Raw genomic sequence first — 20599 nt, forward strand, 5'->3', positions numbered from 1 at the left:
CGCGGATGCGGACCACGGAGGTGGCGTCCGCCTACACGAAGAGCGACAAGGCGGCGAACCCGGTGTTCGGTGACGCCTATCCGTGGACTGGTCCGCCTATTCGTAAACGAATGCGGGAGAAAATTTGCGGGTTGCTGTTGGAGATGCCCTAACCATTATAAGAGTTTGGCTAGGTGACAATTAAAGAAGCAAATCTTGTTTAAAAAAAAAGACAATTATAAGAGGTGGGCGCATGATGGAGGGCCACCCAGCGAAAGGAGTCGTGTAAAAGAAAAAAAGAAAAGCCCCTAAAAAAAACTGGAGCGGTAGAGGCCAGTGGGGGTGAGGGAGAGAGAGATGCCGGAGCTGCCGGAGGTGGAGGCGGCGCGGCTGGCGCTGGAGGAGCACTGCGTCGGGAAGCGGATCGTGCGCTGCTCCGCCGCGGAGGACACCAAGGTCATCGACGGCGTCGCCCCGTCGCGGCTGGAGGCGGCGCTGGTCGGGAGGACCATCGCCGCCGCGCGCCGCAAGGGCAAGAACCTATGGCTCGTGCTGGATTCGCCGCCGTCGCCCTCCTTCCAGTTCGGTCCGTCTCCGCTCCCCGCTCCACCCCACCACATTCAATCTGCTTCCACTCTGTTCCTCTCTCCTCCCTCTCCCCGGTGATTTTTTTTTTTACTTCTATTTCTCAAGATTGGCATTGTCCTCTTAGTCTCTTGTTAGACCTGGCCATCTTGTTTGCGGTGCCATGTTTTGTTCTTGTGTGCGACTGCCACCAAGCTTTTCGTTAGGGTTTTCTGCATATCTAGGGTTATGTGGTTTCAGATTCATGAACAGTAATGGTGGCATGTATGATGTATGTATGTATCTACCTTTTGTTTTGTACAAAATTGGCAACTATCTGACTAAATAAAGTATGCAACACTACTCATCAATGTCAAAATGTAGCCTCCTCCTGAAAATGTCAACACATACTTTAGCTCATTCGAAGATTTGTCAGATGTTCCTATCCTAATGATTATTGTTTTGCTTTTACTTAGAGCAATTGATAGAGGAGTCGTATAACAGAGCAATGTAGGTAGACTTTATTATAAAATAATTTAAGTTGCGGACTCCAGAGGTCGAATTGACCAAAAATGAATTATATAGAAGTTGTAGAGAGTGGCTTAACTGAATAGAACCCTAGAGAGGCCGCTACTGCGGTCTTTTTCTAAAGTTTCAGTTATACTGTTATACATAAAGCGCCTAAATGTTAATCTTTGTCACAGGAATGGCTGGAGCTATTTACATCAAGGGTGTGGAGCTGAGCAAATATAAAAGGTTCCATCGTTTTCATCTTTTTTTTTGTTGGTGCTTGTTTTAGCCTTACCTACTGTTAAAAGCTGCTACCATCTCAAAAAGAGGAGACAGCTATATAGTTTAGAAATAGCATGGTTATTCAAAATTGCCATTCTAGTATATTGACTGTGTACTTAGCCAGGTCCTTTTTGCATGCACTGCTACATTATCAGGTATATTCAATTAGCATTGTAATGTTCGATGCCATTAGCACCTGATGCTCTGCGTGCTGTGATATGTTATATCATTAGTGCACACCAGAAAATCTAGACACTACCAGTAGAACCTTAGGCTATGGTATGATTGACGAACTTTCGCGTCTGTTATAGAAATTCTGATAGTTTGTGTTCTAATACTGACGGTAACAGGTGTTACCTCCAATTTCAGACATTTGAGGACTTTGTAAGATTGGTTTTAACATAATTGCATAGTGCATAGTTTGGGTTAGTTAAACCAGATGCTGATTCCATCATGTTAAAGAAAACAAAACTATGTTAAACAGTAAGCACGATGATTTGGGGTCCTCTTTGTTGACATAGGTACAGCAAAGCCATTTGGAATTTGAATGTGTGATCAGGCATTTAGGAGTAGACGATTACTCTTTGCATAAATGTTTGCTGTGTCTTTAGCTCATCATTCTAGCGTTGCTAAAACTTGACCCTGTGGCTTCAGTGAACTGAAATAATTTGGATCCTTCATTCTTGTGGCATTTAATTTAGGTCTGCAGTGAGCCCAACTGAGGAATGGCCTTCAAAGTACTCCAAACTATTTGTTGAAGTATGGAACCTAATCTGGTGACCTTCCTTCTGAAAATTTCTTTTCTTTCCTTTATCATCATGCGTGGGAATTATGTTTTTTGCAATTCATCTTGTCTGGCTCATTTCACGCATGGGTGCTTATAGTTATTTTTGTTTTATGTATTTTTTATCAACCCTTCTCATAGATGAATCTGTAATATCTTATGGTGGTCAGTTATAGGATTTGGATAATTATCTGCATTTGCCTATTGGGGATGTGATGCTTGAACATATTATGCTAAGTCTGATTTAATAATGTTTAAGATCTTGGAGGCAACTGACTCCATGTTCTATCTCCTGGGATCTTGCTAATGCTTAAATAAACTGCAGTAGAATAGTGGAAGTTGAAGCAAGTAAAGAAAAAATCATGCTAATGCTTATAGATTCTAGAAACAGTAACGTAATGAGATATGTACCTTAGTAGTCTTCACCTTTCTTGTTAACTAGTACTACTTTCTTCTTTGGTCTGTGCTAATTATTTACTTTTTGGAAAATCTTTGCCATATTTCATCTTGCTCTTCTCAACTTATTACAGTTGGATGATGGCTTGGAGTTCTCCTTCACTGATAAGAGGCGTTTTGCAAAAATACGGTTGCTTGACAACGTAATATTCTCGTGATTCCTTGAAAATAAAATTTGTTCTCTCAATATGTGGTAACATTTTGTAATTTTTTTGTTATTATGTCTCTGTTTAATAGCCAGAAGCTGTCCCTCCAATTTCTGAACTTGGACCAGATGCCCTATGCGAACCAATGCAGCTTGATGATTTTGTACAATCTTTTGGTAGAAAGAATGCGCCAATAAAATCCCTTTTGCTTGATCAGGTATAATCTTAAGCTCCATACTCTGCTCAAACTGCTTGTCTGAAGCAGAAGGAGTTATCCATATTTTATTCAGATATCATTGAAATTCAAAATTCAGTTATGAGCTTATAGCAAAGTGTTGTTAAACAACTGAAGAAATTTCTTAACTTCATTTCCAAATATTTCTAAACCTCAAGCACTGGTTAACATTTTTTACCAGTTAATTTATAGATTATGGTTTAAGATGATCATGTAGTTGGCTCAGCCCATCCCTTTCATTCTTATTTTCAAGGCAAATGTTTAGCACAAAAACCTTTTTATTTATGCCAATTCTTACACCCCCTTTTGTTGAATCATCTTTGCAGAGCTTTATGTCAGGAATCGGCAACTGGATGGCAGATGAGGTGCTTTATCAGGTATGTTTCCCTGACATTGCTAAAACTGCTTTGCTAGATAAAATTATAAGATGCATTAGTTTTTTTAGTTTGTCTATCCTCTGTATTAATGCCTACTGAATAGAATGTATCGTACTTCTACTCTAGTAAGGTGGTTTGTTATAAAGATCAATAGTGTTTGTCTAATGATAGGTATCACGCATCTCTTGGGCAAAATAGCCATATGTCATAGCTACTGTTCACACATGTGCTAGTACACCTCAGCATGAGCAAATTCCTATTCATCAAGTCACATGGACTATCTACTCTGTAAAGAAAGGCTAATTTGTATTAGGGATCGTCAAGATGTACAATAGAAAATTGATCCAAACTTGAGCAAGCCTCTAGCAACACTGCCAGGGACAAGGTCAAGCCTTGTTATCCCCTTCGCATTAACACTGATTCCCATTGCTATCTTCATCCACCTATCCCATGCACCTGTGCTCATAAGTTTGGGCATCTGCAACTTTGCAAAACTGACATGCTATTATTGTGGTACCATTTTTGTTTAAATCTTGAAGTTTCACCTTTTGCTTGATCTGGGTATAGGCAAGGATCCATCCTATGCAAACTTCATCGAAGATATCCAAGGAGAAGTGCAAGGCACTCCATCGGTGCATCAAAGAGGTTAGTCCGTGAACTGCGATTGGCCTGCAGTGTTGACCTTTGACCTTTGCTGGAAATAGATTTCAGCTGCAAAATAGTGAAAGACATCAATCCATTAAAATTTGGATGTTTGTTGGTTGTCCTGTAAAGCAGTTAGCATGCAAAAGTAATCTTTTTATGTACTATATACACTAACCACATACTGATATTGAACAAATTTCAGAAAATTCAAATGTCTGATATTATTTTCTGCCACTTGTTTTGCTGTGCTTGTGCTTGACAGAGGCTTGAGTTGAATTACAACTGTAGGAGTCTGTTTTACCTGTACGATACTTGATCCTCGTGCAATAAAACTAGTGACATTTCTAGCATGGCTGCAGCTATCTTTGTCCCTCCTTTTGCATGATATTATGGTGACAATTTGTACTATATGGTAATTATGCTTTGCCTGCCTCTGGCAATTCTCAATAGGTGATTGAAAAATCCGTTGAAGTTGGTGCTGACAGCAACGAATTTCCAGAGAACTGGATATTTCATTCTAGGGAGAAGAAACCCGGCAAGGCCTTTGTAGATGGTCCGACAATTTACTCTTCCTCTTTTCTTTTATGGTGCATACAGCACATCTGTGTTGTCTATCAGTGTTGAACGTTGTATTTGCTGCATGCAGGGAAGAAAATCGACTTTGTTACAGTAGGCGGCAGGGTAAGCTGCAGACTGAGCTCACCGTACTATGCCTTTCTTTTTTGCGCGCTGTGTTTTTTCGGACTTGCTGTGTTGTGCTCCGACTCACGCTGTTTTTTTGTTCAGACATCGGCGTACGTTCCAGAGCTGCAGATTCTGGATGGGGCTGATGCTGCAGCAGCAAACAGGTCAAAGAAAGGCAGAGACAAGGCAGAGGAAAATGTGGGCAAAACATCCAAGAAAGGCCAGAAGGCTGCTCCGAAGGAAGGGGGGAAGACGGCACAGAAGACATCTGTTGATGAAGAGGAAGAGGAGGACGATAAGCCAGCAAAGCAAAGAGCCAAGGGGGCAAAGGGCCCACCGAAGAAAGCGGGTAATACTCGTGCTGATGATCACGAGGAGGGCGGAGACGAAGATGAAGAGGCGAAGCCCGCCAAGAGGGGGAGGAAGCGACCAGCAAAGGGCCCATCGAAGAAAGAAGGTTGTCCTTCAGACAATGAAGACTCGCTTGGCAAGGAAGAGACTGTGGTCGCGGCAAAGAGGCCGCAGAGGAAGAAGCGGTGAGCCGACCTAGGGAGGGATTTCCACATTGTCTAGCCCTTTGCTTTGCAGTGTAGAAACTGGTACCAGTAGATGAACTTCCACCAAGGAAGGAAGAAGCCCGATGCGACTAGATCCTGGCCATTTAGTTGTTTTAAGCGCAGAATGATTGAAGCCTCTAACCCGTGTGGCGATGCGATGCTGGGCTGCGGGCATGTCGTCTTCTCTTTTGGGGTTGCTGAAGGTTTAACTTCCCCTTTCGAAATCGTCGCGGTTTGATGAATCCTCCCGCTCAACAAAGCTTCAGAGGAAGCTGTGTGTATGTCACACACGACGGCCCGGCCCGCCCTGCCTTGGGCAGAGGTTGGGGCCACATGTCAGAGAAGAGTAACACGGTGGCGCAGTGGGTGTGGCGCTGAGTGTTGATTCATTATGTGTTTGCAAGTGGCTGTTTAGCTGGGAGTTGTAACTGAACTAGAACCTGAAAACTCCCTTCCTCTTCTTCATCTCCAATTTTTACCTGTCAACATGAATGCACAAACCGAAGCCTGGGTTCGTGTTCGATTTGCTAGGCCGTGGCTGAGGGCGAACCCGCTACGTTGGCCAATAAGAATTAAGAGACCTCCACTGCAGAAGACCCTTTGGAGATGGGCAATTACAGGTGTTTCTTAAATAAAATTACATGTGTTTCTTAAAAAAAAAAAACTCGCTCGCTCGCTCAAGGAAAAAGGGGCCCTGGTTTGCTTGGTTTTTTATTTCCCTGGTTCACTCAGTTTGCCCGGGTTTTTTTTATTTCATGCACTAAAAAATAAAAAATAGAAAAATTTCATGATCTTGAAAAAAAGTTCACGGCTTTAAAATAAAAAATCATGAATTCATAAAAAGTTCATCAATTTGAAAAATGTTCACAAATCTGGAGAAGTCCATTGATTTCGAAAGAAAAATCATAAATTTGAAGAAAAAATCATCAACTTGAAAAAAAGTTCAAGAACTTAAACAAAAGTTATCCTACGTAATCAAATGCAAGTAGAAATAGTTGGTCATTACTAGGCCGTTAATTGTATCTTTAATTATTTAGTCATTGTAGCTCTTAGACATGTCACACTCTATATAACTAGATGATACCCCGTGCGTTGCTGTGAAAATTGGTTGCAATATTTTTTAATGAGATTTGGTTGTATCAAACATTAATATCTAAGTTAATAATGTGAGAATAAAAAAATAAAGAAGCTTTATTGCATTTTTGCAACTGAATATAAGTTGCATAATTAAATAGAAAGCCTGTTAGGTTTGGGACATAGAGTATTTGATCCCGAGCTCACATGGTCCCGCATGAACAGTAAAATCGTAAAAAATAGTAAAAGGTTAAAAAAATCTGGAATTTTTTTTTGTGATGAACATTGATAAATTTTCTAACTTCGTGCAAAATTTTAGGTTGAAATGACATTCATGGAGGTCTGGGCAAAAAAAAATCGATGGTCAAAAAAGACTATTGTTGGAAGCATTTTGGAGCATCGATTTTGTTATTTTTGCCCAGACCTCCACAAATGTCATTTCGACCTGAAATTTTACACGCAGTTAGAACATTCATCATTTTTTACTATTTTTTAATTTTACTGTTCATGCGGGAGCATATGAGCTCGGGATCAAAAGAGCACTGTCGGTTTGGATTGCCGTTTTACTTTGAAATACCCTTGTAAAAAATACATGCCTCGCCGCGTCGTTTTGTTTCTGGCCCAAAATTACTCAGTGGCCGGTGTGATACAAGTTAAACACCTCCGCACAAGCGCGCTTTCAGTGTCCATCCTTGGTGCATGTACGCGCAACTCGTTCATTCTAACTAATAGGTGTTGTAGGATGTTGAGGACGCGGGACTACTATATAAACTTGCGCCATCCCTATGCTCAGAACCATCCATCACTCACACACAAAAAAGAGGGGCAAAGTGTGGTGCTCTTGGTGTATGCATCGGGGCCGCCTCCTACTACGGCGACCGTGACACGCCAACAACCATTTGCTACGTTGTACTCTGTACCAGGGCCGGCCCTAGCCCATGACGAAAGGCGGCGGCCTAAGGCCTACTCAAATAAGGGTCAAATACATTTATATACTGAAATGAATTATAAAAATATTATGTATAAAGTATGAAAATATTGTTTGTGAAACATAACATCAACACTGATGAATGGATGGATAGGGGGGCATTGCCCCCCCCCCCCCCCAACTTCACCGTGTTGTATTTATTCAACATTTCTTTTAGATTTGAGTGCATATGCCTTATCATCATTATTTGTATCCTACAATCACATATACATGTTGCATTAAGACTTTGTTTGTGAATTAAAAATACATGCTTGATGTTTATGCCTTTATAATAATTTTCATGATATGCAATATATATACCGGTAAAAATATTTATGTTACTATGTTATAGTTGGTAGGTCCATTATGCCTCATTCGCCGCACTAGGCCGTTCATAATGGTCGGGCCGGCCTGCTCGGCACCATCAACCTCGGTGATTTTTGGAGTATTTTCTTTCTAGTTTCTCGTATATTCTTTGTTTGTTCTCTTGATGTTCCTCCGATGCTTTATTTCAGCCTGCTACTGTGGTTATGGAACCGTCATCACAAGGCTGACCTTTTCATCACTCGTGTTGTCGCCCAGCCAGGACTCGGGGTTCCACCCCGACTGCGGTGTGTGCCTTGGAATCAGGTGCAAACACCCTACATGCAACAACAATGTCATGACGACGACCATGGACACCTACCACGGAGGCCCGTGTAAAGACACTGTCCTACCGAGCTACTATGCATTCTCTTCCATGGCCCAGCCAGGCAGGAAGCCTGAGCTGAGGGCGGCTCGCATAGTCGAAATCACACAGGAAGAGTAAGTCCACTGGGGCGCTCCCTTTTGAAGTTTTTGTTTTTTTATAAACTACTCCCTCCGTCTCATAATATAAGAACGTTTTTTAAGCTATGCTAGCTTAAAAAATATTCTTATATTACTAGATGGAGAGAGTAACAGATATGATTGCAGGTTTGACTACTTGTACTCCTGCCTAGTGGACGGAGGTACATGCGACTCACGGGGTACCGCACCAGCCATGGTGTGATTACTGAAGTAAACAATAAAGGCTCAAGTTAACATAAGTTCTGTCATTTGGGCCCCCAAACATGCATATCACCATTCCCCCCTCCCCCTGAAGGAAATATGCCCTAGAGGCAATAATAAAGTTGTTATTTATATTTCCTTATATCATGATAAATGTTTATTATTCATGCTAGAATTGTATTAACCGGAAACTTGATACATGTGTGGATACATAGACAAAACACAGTGTCCCTAGTAAGCCTCTACTAGAGTAGCTCGTTAATCAAATATGGTTAAGTTTCCTAACCATAGACATATGTTGTCATTTGAACGAGATCATATCATTAGGAGAATGATGTGATGGACAAGACCCATCCGTTAGCTTAGCATATTGATCGTTCAGTTTTATTGCTATTGCTTTCTTCATGTCAAATACATATTCCTTCGATTATGAGATTATGCAACTCCCGGATACCGGAGGAATACTTTGTGTGTTATCAAACGTCACAACGTAACTGGGCGATTATAAAGATGCTCTACAGGTATCTCCGAAGGTGTTTGTTGGGTTGGCATAGATCAAGATTAGGATTTGTCACTCCGAGTATCGGAGAGGTATCTCTGGGCCCTCTCGGTAATACACATCATGATAAGCCTTGCAAGCAATGTGACTAATGAGTTAGTTACGAGATGACGTATTACGGAATGAGTAAAGAGACTTGCCGGTAACGAGATTGAAATAGGTATGAAGATACCGACAATCGAATCTCGGGCAAGTAACATACCGATGACAAAGGGAATAACGTATGTTGTCATTACGGTACGACCGATAAAGATCTTCGTAGAATATGTGGGAACCAATATGAACATCTAGGTTCCGTTGTTGGTTATTGACCGGAGAGGTGTCTCGGTCATGTCTACATAGTTCTCAAACCCGTAGGGTCCGCACGCTTAACGTTCGATGACGATTTTGTATTATATGAGTTATGTGATTTGGTGACTGAATGTTGTCCGGAGTCCCTGATGAGATCACGGACATGACGAGGAGTCTCGAAATGGTCGATAGGTAAAGATTCATATATAGGACGATAGTATTCGGACACCGGAAGTGTTCCGGGGGTACCGGGTACGTATCGGGTCACCGGAAGGGGTTCCGGGCAACCCCCGGCAAACTATATGGGCCTAATGGGCCAAGAGAGGGACAGAACAGCCCCTAAGGGACTGGTGCGCCCCCCTATAGGTCGAAATTGGAGGAGAAGGAAAGGAGGGAAGGGAGAAGGAAATGGGAGGATTCGGCCTCCCCCTTTCCTTCCCCTCTCCCCTCTCTTTCCTTCCCCCTCCGATGCAATTGGAAGGGGGGAGGCCGACTTGGAGGAGGCGGCCAAGTAGGATCCCTCCTAGTTGGGGCGCCCCTTGCTGCTCCCCTCCTTCTCCCACCTATATATATGTGGGGGGGGGCACCGCTAGAACACACAACATTGATTCCTAGCCGTGTGCGACGCCCCCCTCCACAGTTTACGCCTCCGGTCATATTCACGTAGTGCTTAGGCGAAGCCCTGCGCGGATCACTTTACCATCACTGTCACCACGCCGTCGTGCTGATGGAACTCTCCCTCGACACTTTGCTGGATCAAGAGTTCGAGGGACGTCATCGAACTGAACGTGTGCAGAATTCGGAGGTGTCGTACGTTCGGTGCTTGATTGGTCGGAACGAGAAGAAGTTCGACTACATCAACCGCGTTGTCAAACGCTTCCGCTTGCGGTCTACGAGGGTACGTGGACACACTCTTCCCTTCTCGTTGCTATGCATCTCCTAGATAGATCCTGCGTGAGCGTAGGATTTTTTTTTAAATACTACGTTCCCCAATAGTGGCATCCGAGCTAGGTCTATGTGTAGATGATATGCACGAGTAGAACACAAAGAGTTGTGGGCGGTGATCGTCATACTACTTACCACCAATGTCTTATTTTGATTCGGCGGTATTGTTGGATGAAGTGGCACGGACCAACCTTACATGACCACATTCATGAGACGAGTTCCACCGACAGACATGCAACTAGTTTTGCATAAAAGTGGTGGCGGGTGTCTGTTTCTCCAACTTTAGTTGAATCGAATTTGACTGCGGCCGGTCCTTGTTGAAGGTTAAAACAGCAAATTTGATAAAATCACCGTTGTGGTTTTGATGCGTAGGTAAGAATGGTTTTTGCTAGAAGCCCGTAGCAGCCACGTAAAACTTGCAACAACAAAGTAGAGGACATCTAACTTGTTTTTGCAGGGCATGTTGTGATGTGATATGGTCAAGACATGATGTGATATACATTATTGTATGAGATGATCATGTTTGGTAAAAGTTATCGGCAACTGGCATGAGCCTTATGGTTGTCGCTTTATTGTATGAAATGCAAACGCCATGTAATTTCTTTACTTTATCACTATGCGTTAGCGATAGTTGTAGAAGCAATAGTTGGCGAGATGACCACGACGCTACGATGGAGATCAAGGTGTCAAGCCGGTGACGATGGAGATCATGACGGTGCTTTGAAGATGGAGATCAAAGGCACAAGATGATGATGACCATACATGTCACACATTTTGATTGCATGTGATGTTTATCTTTTATGCATCTTATTTTGCTTAGTACGGTGGTAGCATTATAGGATGATCCCTTACTAAAATTTCAAGGTATAAGTGTTCTCCCTGAGTATGCACCGTTGCGACAGTTCGTGTGTTGAGACACCACGTGATGATCGGGTGTGATAAGCTCTACGTTCACATACAACGGGTGCAAGACAGTTTTGCAAATGCAGAATACTCGGGTTAAACTTGATGAGCCTAGCATGTACAGTCATGGCCTCAGAGCACTGGAGACCGAAAGGTCGAACGTGAATCATATAGTAGATATGATCAACATAGAGATGTTCACCATTGAAAACTACTCCATCTCACGTGATGATCGGACATGGTTTAGTTGATATGGATCACGTGATCATTTAGATGACTCGAGGGATGTCTATCTAAGTGGGAGTTCTTAAGTAATATGATTAATTGAACTTAATTTATCATGAACTTAGTCCTGATAGTTTTTGCATATCTATGTAGTAGATCAATGGCCCGTGCTACCGTTCCCTTGAATTTTAATGCGTTCCTAGATAAAGCTAAGTTGAAAGATGATGGTAGCAACTACACGGACTGGGTCTGTAACTTGAGGATAATCCTCATTGCTGCACAGAAGAATTATGTCCTTGATGCACCGCTAGGTGAAAGGCCTGCTGCAGGAGCAGATGCTGATGTTATGAACATCTGGCAAGCTCGATCTGATGACTACTCGATAGTTCAGTGTGCCATGCTTTACGGCTTAGAATCGGGACATCAAAGACGTTTTGAACGTCATGGACCATATGAGATGTTCCAGGGGTTGAAGTTAATATTTCAAGCAAATGCCCGAGTTGAGAGATATGAAGTCTCCAACAAGTTCTATAGCTGCAAGATGGAGGAGAACAGTTATGTCAGTGAACACATACTCAGAATGTCTGGGTATCATTACCACTTGACTCAGCTGGGAGTTAATCTTCCAGATGATAGTGTTATTGACAGAGTTCTCCAATCACTGCCACCAAGCTACAGAGGCTTCGTGATGAACTATAATATGCAAAGGATGGATAAGACAATTCCCGAGCTCTTCGCTATGCTCAAAGCTGCGGAGGTAGAAATCAAGAAGGAGCATCAAGTGTTGATGGTTAACAAGACCACTAGTTTCAAGAAAAGGGGCAAAGGAAAGAAGGGGAACTTCAAGAAGAATGGCAAGTAAGTTGCCACTCCCGGGAAGAAGCCCACGTCTGGACCTAAGCCTGAAACTAAGTGCTTCTACTGCAAAGGGATTGGTCACTGGAAGCGGAACTACCCCAAGTATTTGGCTGATAAGAAGGATGGCAAAGTGAACAAAGGTTCATTTGATATACATGTTATTGTTGTTGTTGTTGTTGTTGTTGTTGTGTAAATATGGCTCTATCCAATGTATAGTTTCCTTAGGAGCCATTTCTAGATGGCAACAAAACCAAACTCATGTAGACAAAATTCTCGCCGAAGCTATTCATGGAATCACCATATCCATGTTGATTTATGTTTATGATATTATTGTCACAAGCTCTTGTCCAAAGGTAGTTGAAACTCTCCTCCATGATATGTGTGGTGCTTTACAAATCCCTTGATAATCAAGCAGCAAGAAGCTTTTCGGCGCAATCTCGACTTAGATAAGTTGTGATAGAGAAAAGGGGATGTTGAAATATGTTGTATTTCGTACGTTAGGCAGTTATAGAGGTGTTGTAATCTTTGGTTTTGTTTGTGCAAGACATGGCTCTCTATCCGATGTATAGTTTCCTTAGGAGCCACGTCTTGATCACACCAGAACCAATCTCCTGTAAACCGAGTTCTGTCTATATAACACGTACGAGTCCCTGGTGCCTATATACATCAAACACTTACCAATACATTATCCAAGAACTCTGGCAATACATTATCCAACAACTCTGGCGGTTCACGGTCCAAATATTCACCAGCGAGTAGCAAGAATATGAGCAGCTACATTACCCTCTCTAGGACAATGACCAAAAGAAATTTGATCGAAATGATGACTGGCATAAAAAGCTACAAATTCTTCATACACTACATAACTTGGACAACATGCATACAACACAAACAAAATAGGATGCAACCATTCGGCATGAACGGTTAGATATATCAAAAACAAAATAGGATGCAGCTGGACCTTGCTTTGTTTCTGTTAGTCCTGCTGCGCGGTGCTACCCGGCCACTTTGGTCCTCTTTTTTTTCCTTTTTTTGATATTGCTTTTACGACCCTTGCCGCCTGGTGGCCGTTTTTGGTCCAATAAGGAGCAGAAAAAGCAACATATCACTTCTACTACGTGTCTTGGATGCGTTACCGTCTCTTATTTTCTATTTGAACTAAAACCACGACATTTAATATGGATAAGAGGGAGTAACTTATTTGTATGGTTGTTTACATTCCTAGACTTGGTATCAATGCTCGGCCTCTCAGAGGCACTCATAGTCATAGGGGTAGGGTTCTGAATTCTACCTTCTTTTTGTCCAACGAAGAGGATATGTATATGCATTACGTTCAGTTCTAAAACACGTTTGTTTCCTTGATAGCTGGCCAAGGGATCATCATCCACTTTGTTTCCCTAAGTTGCTTACAGCTTAATTCCATCCCCCAATTACATGCCACTTACGTAGCTCAACCCAAACCGCAGCCAGCCACAAGAGGGAAACGAGATTAACCGCCTGGTTAAAATGTAACAATGTCATTTCAATAAATTTTGAATATCATCAAATCTAGGTTTGAACAGAAGCAGAAACCAACTCCATCCAAGGTCTACTACAGCCAATGTCGGCGTTTCCATTCAGTAAGAGGGGTACCATGTGGTACCCCACCGCCTATAGGTATAATTTCCACCTGCCCGCCGCGCTCCCTTGACGGCGTTGCAGTCTTGGGAGGAGGAAACGAGGTGTTGCATGCTTGCTTTGCCGCTTATAACCCACTTGGTCTAGTAAAGGGGGGAACAGGGGAGGGAGGCATCACTGCGGATTTCCGCAGGAGCGCCGCTAACGGTCTCCTTGCGGGCGGTTGTTTAGGTGCCCAGCGCTGCCTTTTTACAGATGGGGCAAGTGTTCTTGATCACCAGCCACTGCTTGATGCACGCCGTGTGGAAGTAGTGCCCGCACTCCACCCTGCCCATGTCCTCGCCGTCGGCGTAGTCTTCCTGCAAACACCGAAACAAGGTATGCTCAGTCAGCAAGTGAGCGAGCTATTTTTAAGTTTAAAAAACAATCTTCGAACAATAGTTAAATCATGTGGGCTCGGAAGTTCTAAACGATGACAATGTTCTCTCAAAGTGACTTAAAATCAAGCAAATTTACAGCAGCAAGTAAAGAAAATGTAAGCCTTTGAATTACCTGGCAAATACAGCATGGTTCAATAACTGTTGCAGGTTCCTCCAATGGTATGTGGAGATACTTCCACTGCTTCAAGCCACTCATTATTTTCTCCTCACTGAGTCCAGTACTTACATGCCCAATACGTTCACCAAGTGCCAACAGTTCCTGGATAAACCACAGCAAATTGCAGTAATTGAACACAAATTCAACAATGTAATACAAATGGTACCACTTAAACCACACTTTCAGGTCGCGGACTAGTTACAATGGACCACTCGTGCCAGCTCCAAACATGTAGTATAAAGGAATTAGTTACAGAGAACTACAAAAGCCTAGGACCATAGCCGATATAGCACTGGTCATCAAAATTGAAACAGCAAACTTGAATCTGGTTAGATCCTGCCAAGAATGACAGGTCCCCACCTGGAATTACTGTCCTTGATTCAAGTTCTGAAGGAATAAACTAATACAGAGCTTTCCAAATTGTTATTTGTCCCTATCACTAGTTCCAAGGGCTAGGCCAGGCCCGTCTCATCCCAAGTTTATATTGTATATCCTTGTACTTATTTAAAGCCATGTCGCAGGGTGTTATTTTCATGGAAAGGAAAGCAATAAGCTTGGCATGGACATATTTAAGAAAAAAAATCAGTATCAGAGCAGTCCATGATAGGATTTCTGGCCGAGGGATAGATAACACAGATTTGTGATCTAGGAATGGGGTGAAGGTGCTGCTACTAGTTTATTACCTCATATGACATGTTATCCACATCAAGCCGCATTTCACGATGCCTATCAACCAAACTGGCTCTCCTGATAAGTTGACGATCAACAAGAAAATCCTGCCCAAACATCAATGCCATTATTATATAGCTATTCCAGTAGAAGTATAGATATTAGCAGTAACATATATACATCACTTGCCGTTGAAGAACCTTCGTGTACTTGAAAGTATGAAAACTATGCAAATAATCAAATCTTAAATGACAGTCCATCAGTCTTTCACCTTTTTTAAAAATATATTCCTGGTTGAAGGATACACATGAATAGCGTAAAATAGGATACCTGTGGTGGAAGAATTGTGGTTCGTAGTACATGACAGAGATGCAAATGAATGCAAGTTCTGTCAATGCACGTCCTTCTTTCACCAAATATTGGATTCAGGGGGAAAGGTAACTTCATTATTTGGAATGGAAGAGGTACTATGATTGGTAGCAGCTTTCAGACTGTACTTAAAGGCACTTGTACTATAACAGCTGGCACTGGAGATTTAATATTTGCCTTTTAATGTCAGTTGTTAAGCAGCAAACAATAAGTAGGAACATGAACTATCTGGTCAATAATTGGTACTTGGATGAGTACAATTTGTATGGCACTAGTAGTAAGAACTTAGGGCTTACAAAATTGGTTGCTTAGCAAAGCTAGCACATTTACGTTTAAGTATACAGGCAAGTTTCACATTTTTTATCGGGAGACCAGTATGTTCAACAAACTAAGTTGTTGTCGCAGACGATAGAATTGAACATGAAAAGCAACTTCAGCAAATTGAAGGTTAAGTTCCATAATTCACACCCGATCCAGAAGCTAATTGAAATATAACAGTGTGTATTAAATAAACCATTCTCACCTCCAGTCTAGCAGCACTTCTCCCCTGACGAATTTGTTCAACCACATTACGAAGCTGTACAAGAAAAAATCATATGGCAAAATTTTAGAAGCAGAAAAAGTAAGTAATACATTTATTAGATTACTGGAAAATGCTGAATTCAGAAAATTCTGAAGTCATCCCGGTATCAGCTCAGAGGTACCGAAGCTACATCTGATTTGCAACTACCTTACAGAGCAGGTAAGAGAAGAAAAAGCCATTTGCAACAGCGGAACAAATCTACAGTAGCAAATAATTAATACATTGTAGAGATACTCAAGGATAGGTTCATAAACCAACAAAGGAAAGGTTGAGTAGCTTTATAAGAAATAGTTCAAAATTCAAGTGGGGATATTGCCAGATAAGAAATACTCCCTCCGTCCCAAAATATAAGAACGTTTTTCATACTACGCTAGTATGAAAAACGTTCTTATATTTTGGGACAGAGGGAGTAGTTCATAATTCAAGAGCAAATCACAAGGCAAGAAAATGAAATAGCTCACATGGAAATATATTTCGCATGAAAGTGGATTTTAGTGCGGGTTATTAGTCAGCAAATGAAAATAATATCCTCTTTGAGAAACATAGTAAGGAAGGCAAAAAAACAGAGATAGACAAAGGGAACTTTCCTTGCAGCACATCATCATTTTAAAATAAATATGGAACTACATATCCACACCTGTGCTTAGTAAGAACGGAAGAATATTAGATGGAATTACTCCAGGGAAGCATACCTCTGAGACCGTCCTGCTTCCTTCTCTTGAAGCAGCTATGCTCTGCATAAAAGACTGAAGGTCCAAGTAACCTGGGTTTTGCCTATCAATAGAGGGAGGAACTGCCCTGGAGTAGTGTTGCAGACTTGCACGAGCGCTTGATCCTGGTTGATGGTTCCGAATCTCGTGTGATGAAGATGAATGCCCACGGTGCTGCAATGCAATGCTTGGACTTCTGGAATGAGAAACACTAGCAGCAAGTGAGGCTCTCCTGGGTACATCAGCTGAACCTCTTGGGGCTGAACTTGGCTGAGATGAATTCAACCCAGGAACCTGTTGGGGTCCTACATTTGCAGCGGCTCGAAGTGTAGAGCTGGAGCTGGGATTTTGCTGGTTACTTCTGCTTCCGGGTGCAGATAGCAAGTTTGTTGAATCAGTAGTAAACAACGACGGACCTAGCATAAAGGGCTCAGGGAGATTGCTTCTTGCCAGGCTGCTACCAGGATCTTGTGAAGCAGGTGTCGGATTTATTGGATCAGCAGAACTCCCTGCTCTTGAACCGAAATTACCATTTGATGGATGTCGCTGCAGACTTTGCGAGAATTGAGCAACAGCAGGTACATGAGGACGATTTTGAGAACTTGCTGAAGAATTCACTCCTCTAGGTTGCACTGGCGTAAAAGAAGACTGTTGCCGCGCAGGCTGATGAGCTGAACACCTGAAACTTTCCTCAGGCAGCAGATTAGTAAGTGATTGCTCATACTCATTGGCGCTTATTCTCATCCGGGTATTTCTCAGGAATCTTTGACTTTCATGCAGATGACCAGATAGTGTATAAGGGTCAGAAAAAATGTCATCTTCTGAGGTATCAGTATTCTGGTCCAACTGCTCCATGGGAGGGTATGAAAAACCATAGTTTACAGAGGTCATATTTAAATTAGCAGTACTTTCATGACTGGACAGCGAAGGTAGCAGCATATCATTGTTTTGGCGATGATTGTGTGAACTCCCATTGGCAGAAGACTCTCCGAGACTTCCAGCAACATTCTTCCTCTTGATAGATGACCGAAAATGGTTCACAGTATGTGAAGAACTTCCACCGGCTTCCTGGCCTGCTGTACCATCAAAAAAGTTTGCAGAATGCAAGGAACTTCTTATAGCACCAGGAGAAATTTCACGACGAACATTTTCAGTGGTCGAAAGACCTCTATTCGGAGGATAAGTATTCATTCCAGAGTGTCCATTACTTTGAACCATATCAACATTCCCGGTCTCAAATTGATCAGCCTGATTAATGTTCAGGTCTATGTTTAAGTTGTGTGAAGGCAATGAACTACCGCTTTCTCGTCTTCTGCCCTCGATGATTAAAGGGCCGCCTATAGACAAAGCAGGTGCAAAATGTTCCCTTTTGGCCTGTAAAAGGCTATCATGATCGGCTAGGAAGCCCACGGAGCTAGAACCAGGTGAATCCCACAAACTCAAGCTTGTATTTTGCTGACCAATCATGCTTCCACTTGGCATTCCTACCTCGTGACTATTGAGAACATAGTGTGGGTAGTTCTCACTCTCTAGGGTGTCAGGAAGTAGATTATGCTCATCAACAGCAGGGTTCTGCTGATCGATAGCCTGGTTGTTGGAACTGGAACCAAGGTGGCATGTTTCCGAGGAAGACAGCATAGTGACCCTATTATGTTGCATCAAAACCTGTGTTCCTTGGTGACTTGATGAGGAGCTCAAATGATTTCAGTAGAATAAACAATCACTCGCTAATAAGCAACAGTTGAAACTTGAAGTAGATAATCCTGGCAAATAGGACAGATGGAAAATAGTAAGCAACAGTCACAACATATAGCAGGTGCAGAAATAACAGAAACAACAATAAACTATGTGCAGACTGTGCACCTACTTTGTTGAGGTTTCTTGAAGCATATCCATTAACTAATATGCATGTGCAAGATGGACCCCACATTACCAAGACTAGTTTTACAGCTTATTTAAAAGAGGAGCAACGACGCAACTACATTTGTTTAGAATGCTGAGAGACAATTCATACAAAAATAAAAAAACAAATCAAATAGGACTGGACCCATCGTATATTGTGTGTTGAATACAAATAAAAGTAAAAAAAACTTTAATACAGGATGCACAGAACTAATCTCTTATACTGGTCAAATGGCAGTAAACATTTGGCCTCAGCACGGCAAATACAAAAGGACCATGTACATGTACATCGAAGTCATACTATAAATTACCATGTTTCTATACATCAAGATCAAGTAGAGCCATTACACTGCAGGAAACTCTATAAATCAACACCACTCCAAATACATCACCATTATAACCAGGAGGAGCAATGTGGGATGCAGGTGTCATACATACATACCTCAAGTATAAGAGCAGCAACGAATGAATCACGGAGACGAATGATGGAAGCCCTTGCAGCCTCCGGCAGCCAATTGGCTAATGCTGCGAAACTGTCTCCCTGGCTTCAGCCTAAAAAAGGGCATCACAGGTCAATTAGTCTCTGTCTGGAATGGAAATGGAATCACATAAGCAGCATATAACAAGACATAGAAGTAATTAACAAGTCGAAATCGACAATCGTAATAATCTGGAACAGCTCCGATTGTTTGTGACCCTGTAATAAAGGGATGGGCTTGTACCAGAATCCCGTGCCTGTCCCATGCCCCCATGGCGTGCACCCCATCTCTAGACCTTGGGGAAGGGTTCCATTCCGGACAAGATTACATACAGACTAGGTAGCAAATTGATGCTCTTGTACGAACACGACCACGAATAAGCTAAGCTCGAGCACCTTATCCTGTCTAGCCCGGCCAAAGATTCACTTTTTCACCACGGAACCCTCCCCCAGACCCGCTCCGACCACGAAACAGACCACGAATCGACGAAATTCCGACCAATCCGCCCACGAAGCACCGGGGAACGGGCGGCCCCAGATCCGCCCCGCGCAGATCTCAGCACCCCGCAGCCCCCGGCCCCCAAATCGACCCCCAATCGAGTCAGCCCCGCCGTCCCGCTCCTCCCTCCCTCCAAGAACCAGTCCGCCCACCCGCGCGCCTCCCCCCTACCACCACGACGGCATCGGAGACCAAAGCAGGAGCAAGGGAAATCAAGGAACGTACGGACCCAGAGCAAGCACCGTCCGCCCGCCCGGCGCAGCGCCTCCTGATCGGCCCCCTTCCTTCCTTCCTCCCGATCGGCCGATCGGCGGCGTGGGAGGGGGGGGGGGGGGGGGGGGGGGGGGAGCCTGGCCCGGTTCCTCCCGTCCGCTGCTGCCTCTGCCTGCTGCGCTGTCGCCTGCGTCTCGGGGCTCGAGGAGGAAAATAGGGGGAGGGGAGAGAGAGAGTGGGAGGGGCGACGATGATGGGTGGGGTGGGGTGGGGGTGGGTTGCGGCGTTTTTCAGGGGGCCGGTGTGGGGTGGGGGAAAGCGAGGCGGAGGCGGGATCGCGGCCGTCCGATCGCGCGGATCGACGGCTGGGGGCTGTGGACCGGGGGGGGAGGGGTGTGTGTGTCGGAATGGGGAAATCCTGGTGCTGTGCTGGGGACGTGGGTGATTTAAAACTGGCCATCAATTAATGCTGGCGACGGGCTCGCTTTCGGATCTTCTCGTGGATGCTGGCTAGATTTGGACCCCTGGTTGGGCTGCACAGGCCGCGGGCCGCCCGGCCCGGCCCGGTCTGGTGTGTTGTTCCCTTTCTTTGAAGCTGTGGTGTGGCGTTGGAGCCGTCGGATATTTGCCTGGGTTGGGCCGGGGCGGGCCGGGCTAGGGTGTGAAATGGGGGCTCTTTGTCTTCTATCTTCAATGCGGTAAATAGTATGAGAACTGTGACTTGCGCCATTTTGTGCTTTGGGAAGTGGTTGAATGCGCTGGTTTAAATCTATAGAAAGTATGATGGATATTGTTGGTATCTGCTTTGTATTTACGTCCCAGTTGTGGCTTGCGTTATTCGTTTTTATATCCAGCTATCTCCGACTTGTGTCTTGACGGGTGCCGGCGAGGT

At 43.5% G+C, this 20599-nt stretch overlaps 2 protein-coding genes across 3 annotated transcripts; one reads left to right on the forward strand and one right to left on the reverse strand.

Moving 5' to 3' along the window:
- Positions 1-254: 254 nt before the first annotated feature.
- LOC109759070 (formamidopyrimidine-DNA glycosylase) lies at positions 255-5443 on the forward strand. Its single transcript, XM_020317911.4, has 10 exons — positions 255-565; positions 1248-1299; positions 2037-2094; positions 2650-2718; positions 2813-2938; positions 3283-3333; positions 3901-3978; positions 4429-4531; positions 4625-4659; positions 4765-5443. The coding sequence occupies exons 1-10, from the start codon at positions 337-339 to the stop codon at positions 5200-5202; spliced, it is 1239 nt and encodes a 412-aa protein (XP_020173500.1). The 5' UTR covers positions 255-336; the 3' UTR covers positions 5203-5443.
- An 8128-nt stretch (positions 5444-13571) lies between these two features.
- On the reverse strand, positions 13572-19975 carry LOC109759067 (uncharacterized). Of its 2 annotated transcripts, none has more exons than XM_020317908.4 (7): positions 19720-19975; positions 18960-19069; positions 16598-18378; positions 15846-15899; positions 14968-15060; positions 14240-14386; positions 13572-14046 (listed from the first exon to the last, which is right to left on the reverse strand). In XM_020317908.4, exons 3-7 carry the CDS (start codon positions 18272-18274, stop codon positions 13915-13917), a joined length of 2103 nt encoding a protein of 700 aa, XP_020173497.1. In that variant the 5' UTR covers positions 18275-18378; positions 18960-19069; positions 19720-19975; the 3' UTR covers positions 13572-13914. The 2 variants fall into 2 exon arrangements, with proteins under 2 accessions (XP_020173497.1, XP_020173498.1); XM_020317909.4 differs by having other exon boundaries at positions 19724-19966.
- Positions 19976-20599: the final 624 nt, after the last annotated feature.

This window comes from Aegilops tauschii, chromosome 2 (assembly GCF_002575655.3).
Source record: "Aegilops tauschii subsp. strangulata cultivar AL8/78 chromosome 2, Aet v6.0, whole genome shotgun sequence".
Lineage (NCBI taxonomy): Eukaryota > Viridiplantae > Streptophyta > Magnoliopsida > Poales > Poaceae > Aegilops > Aegilops tauschii.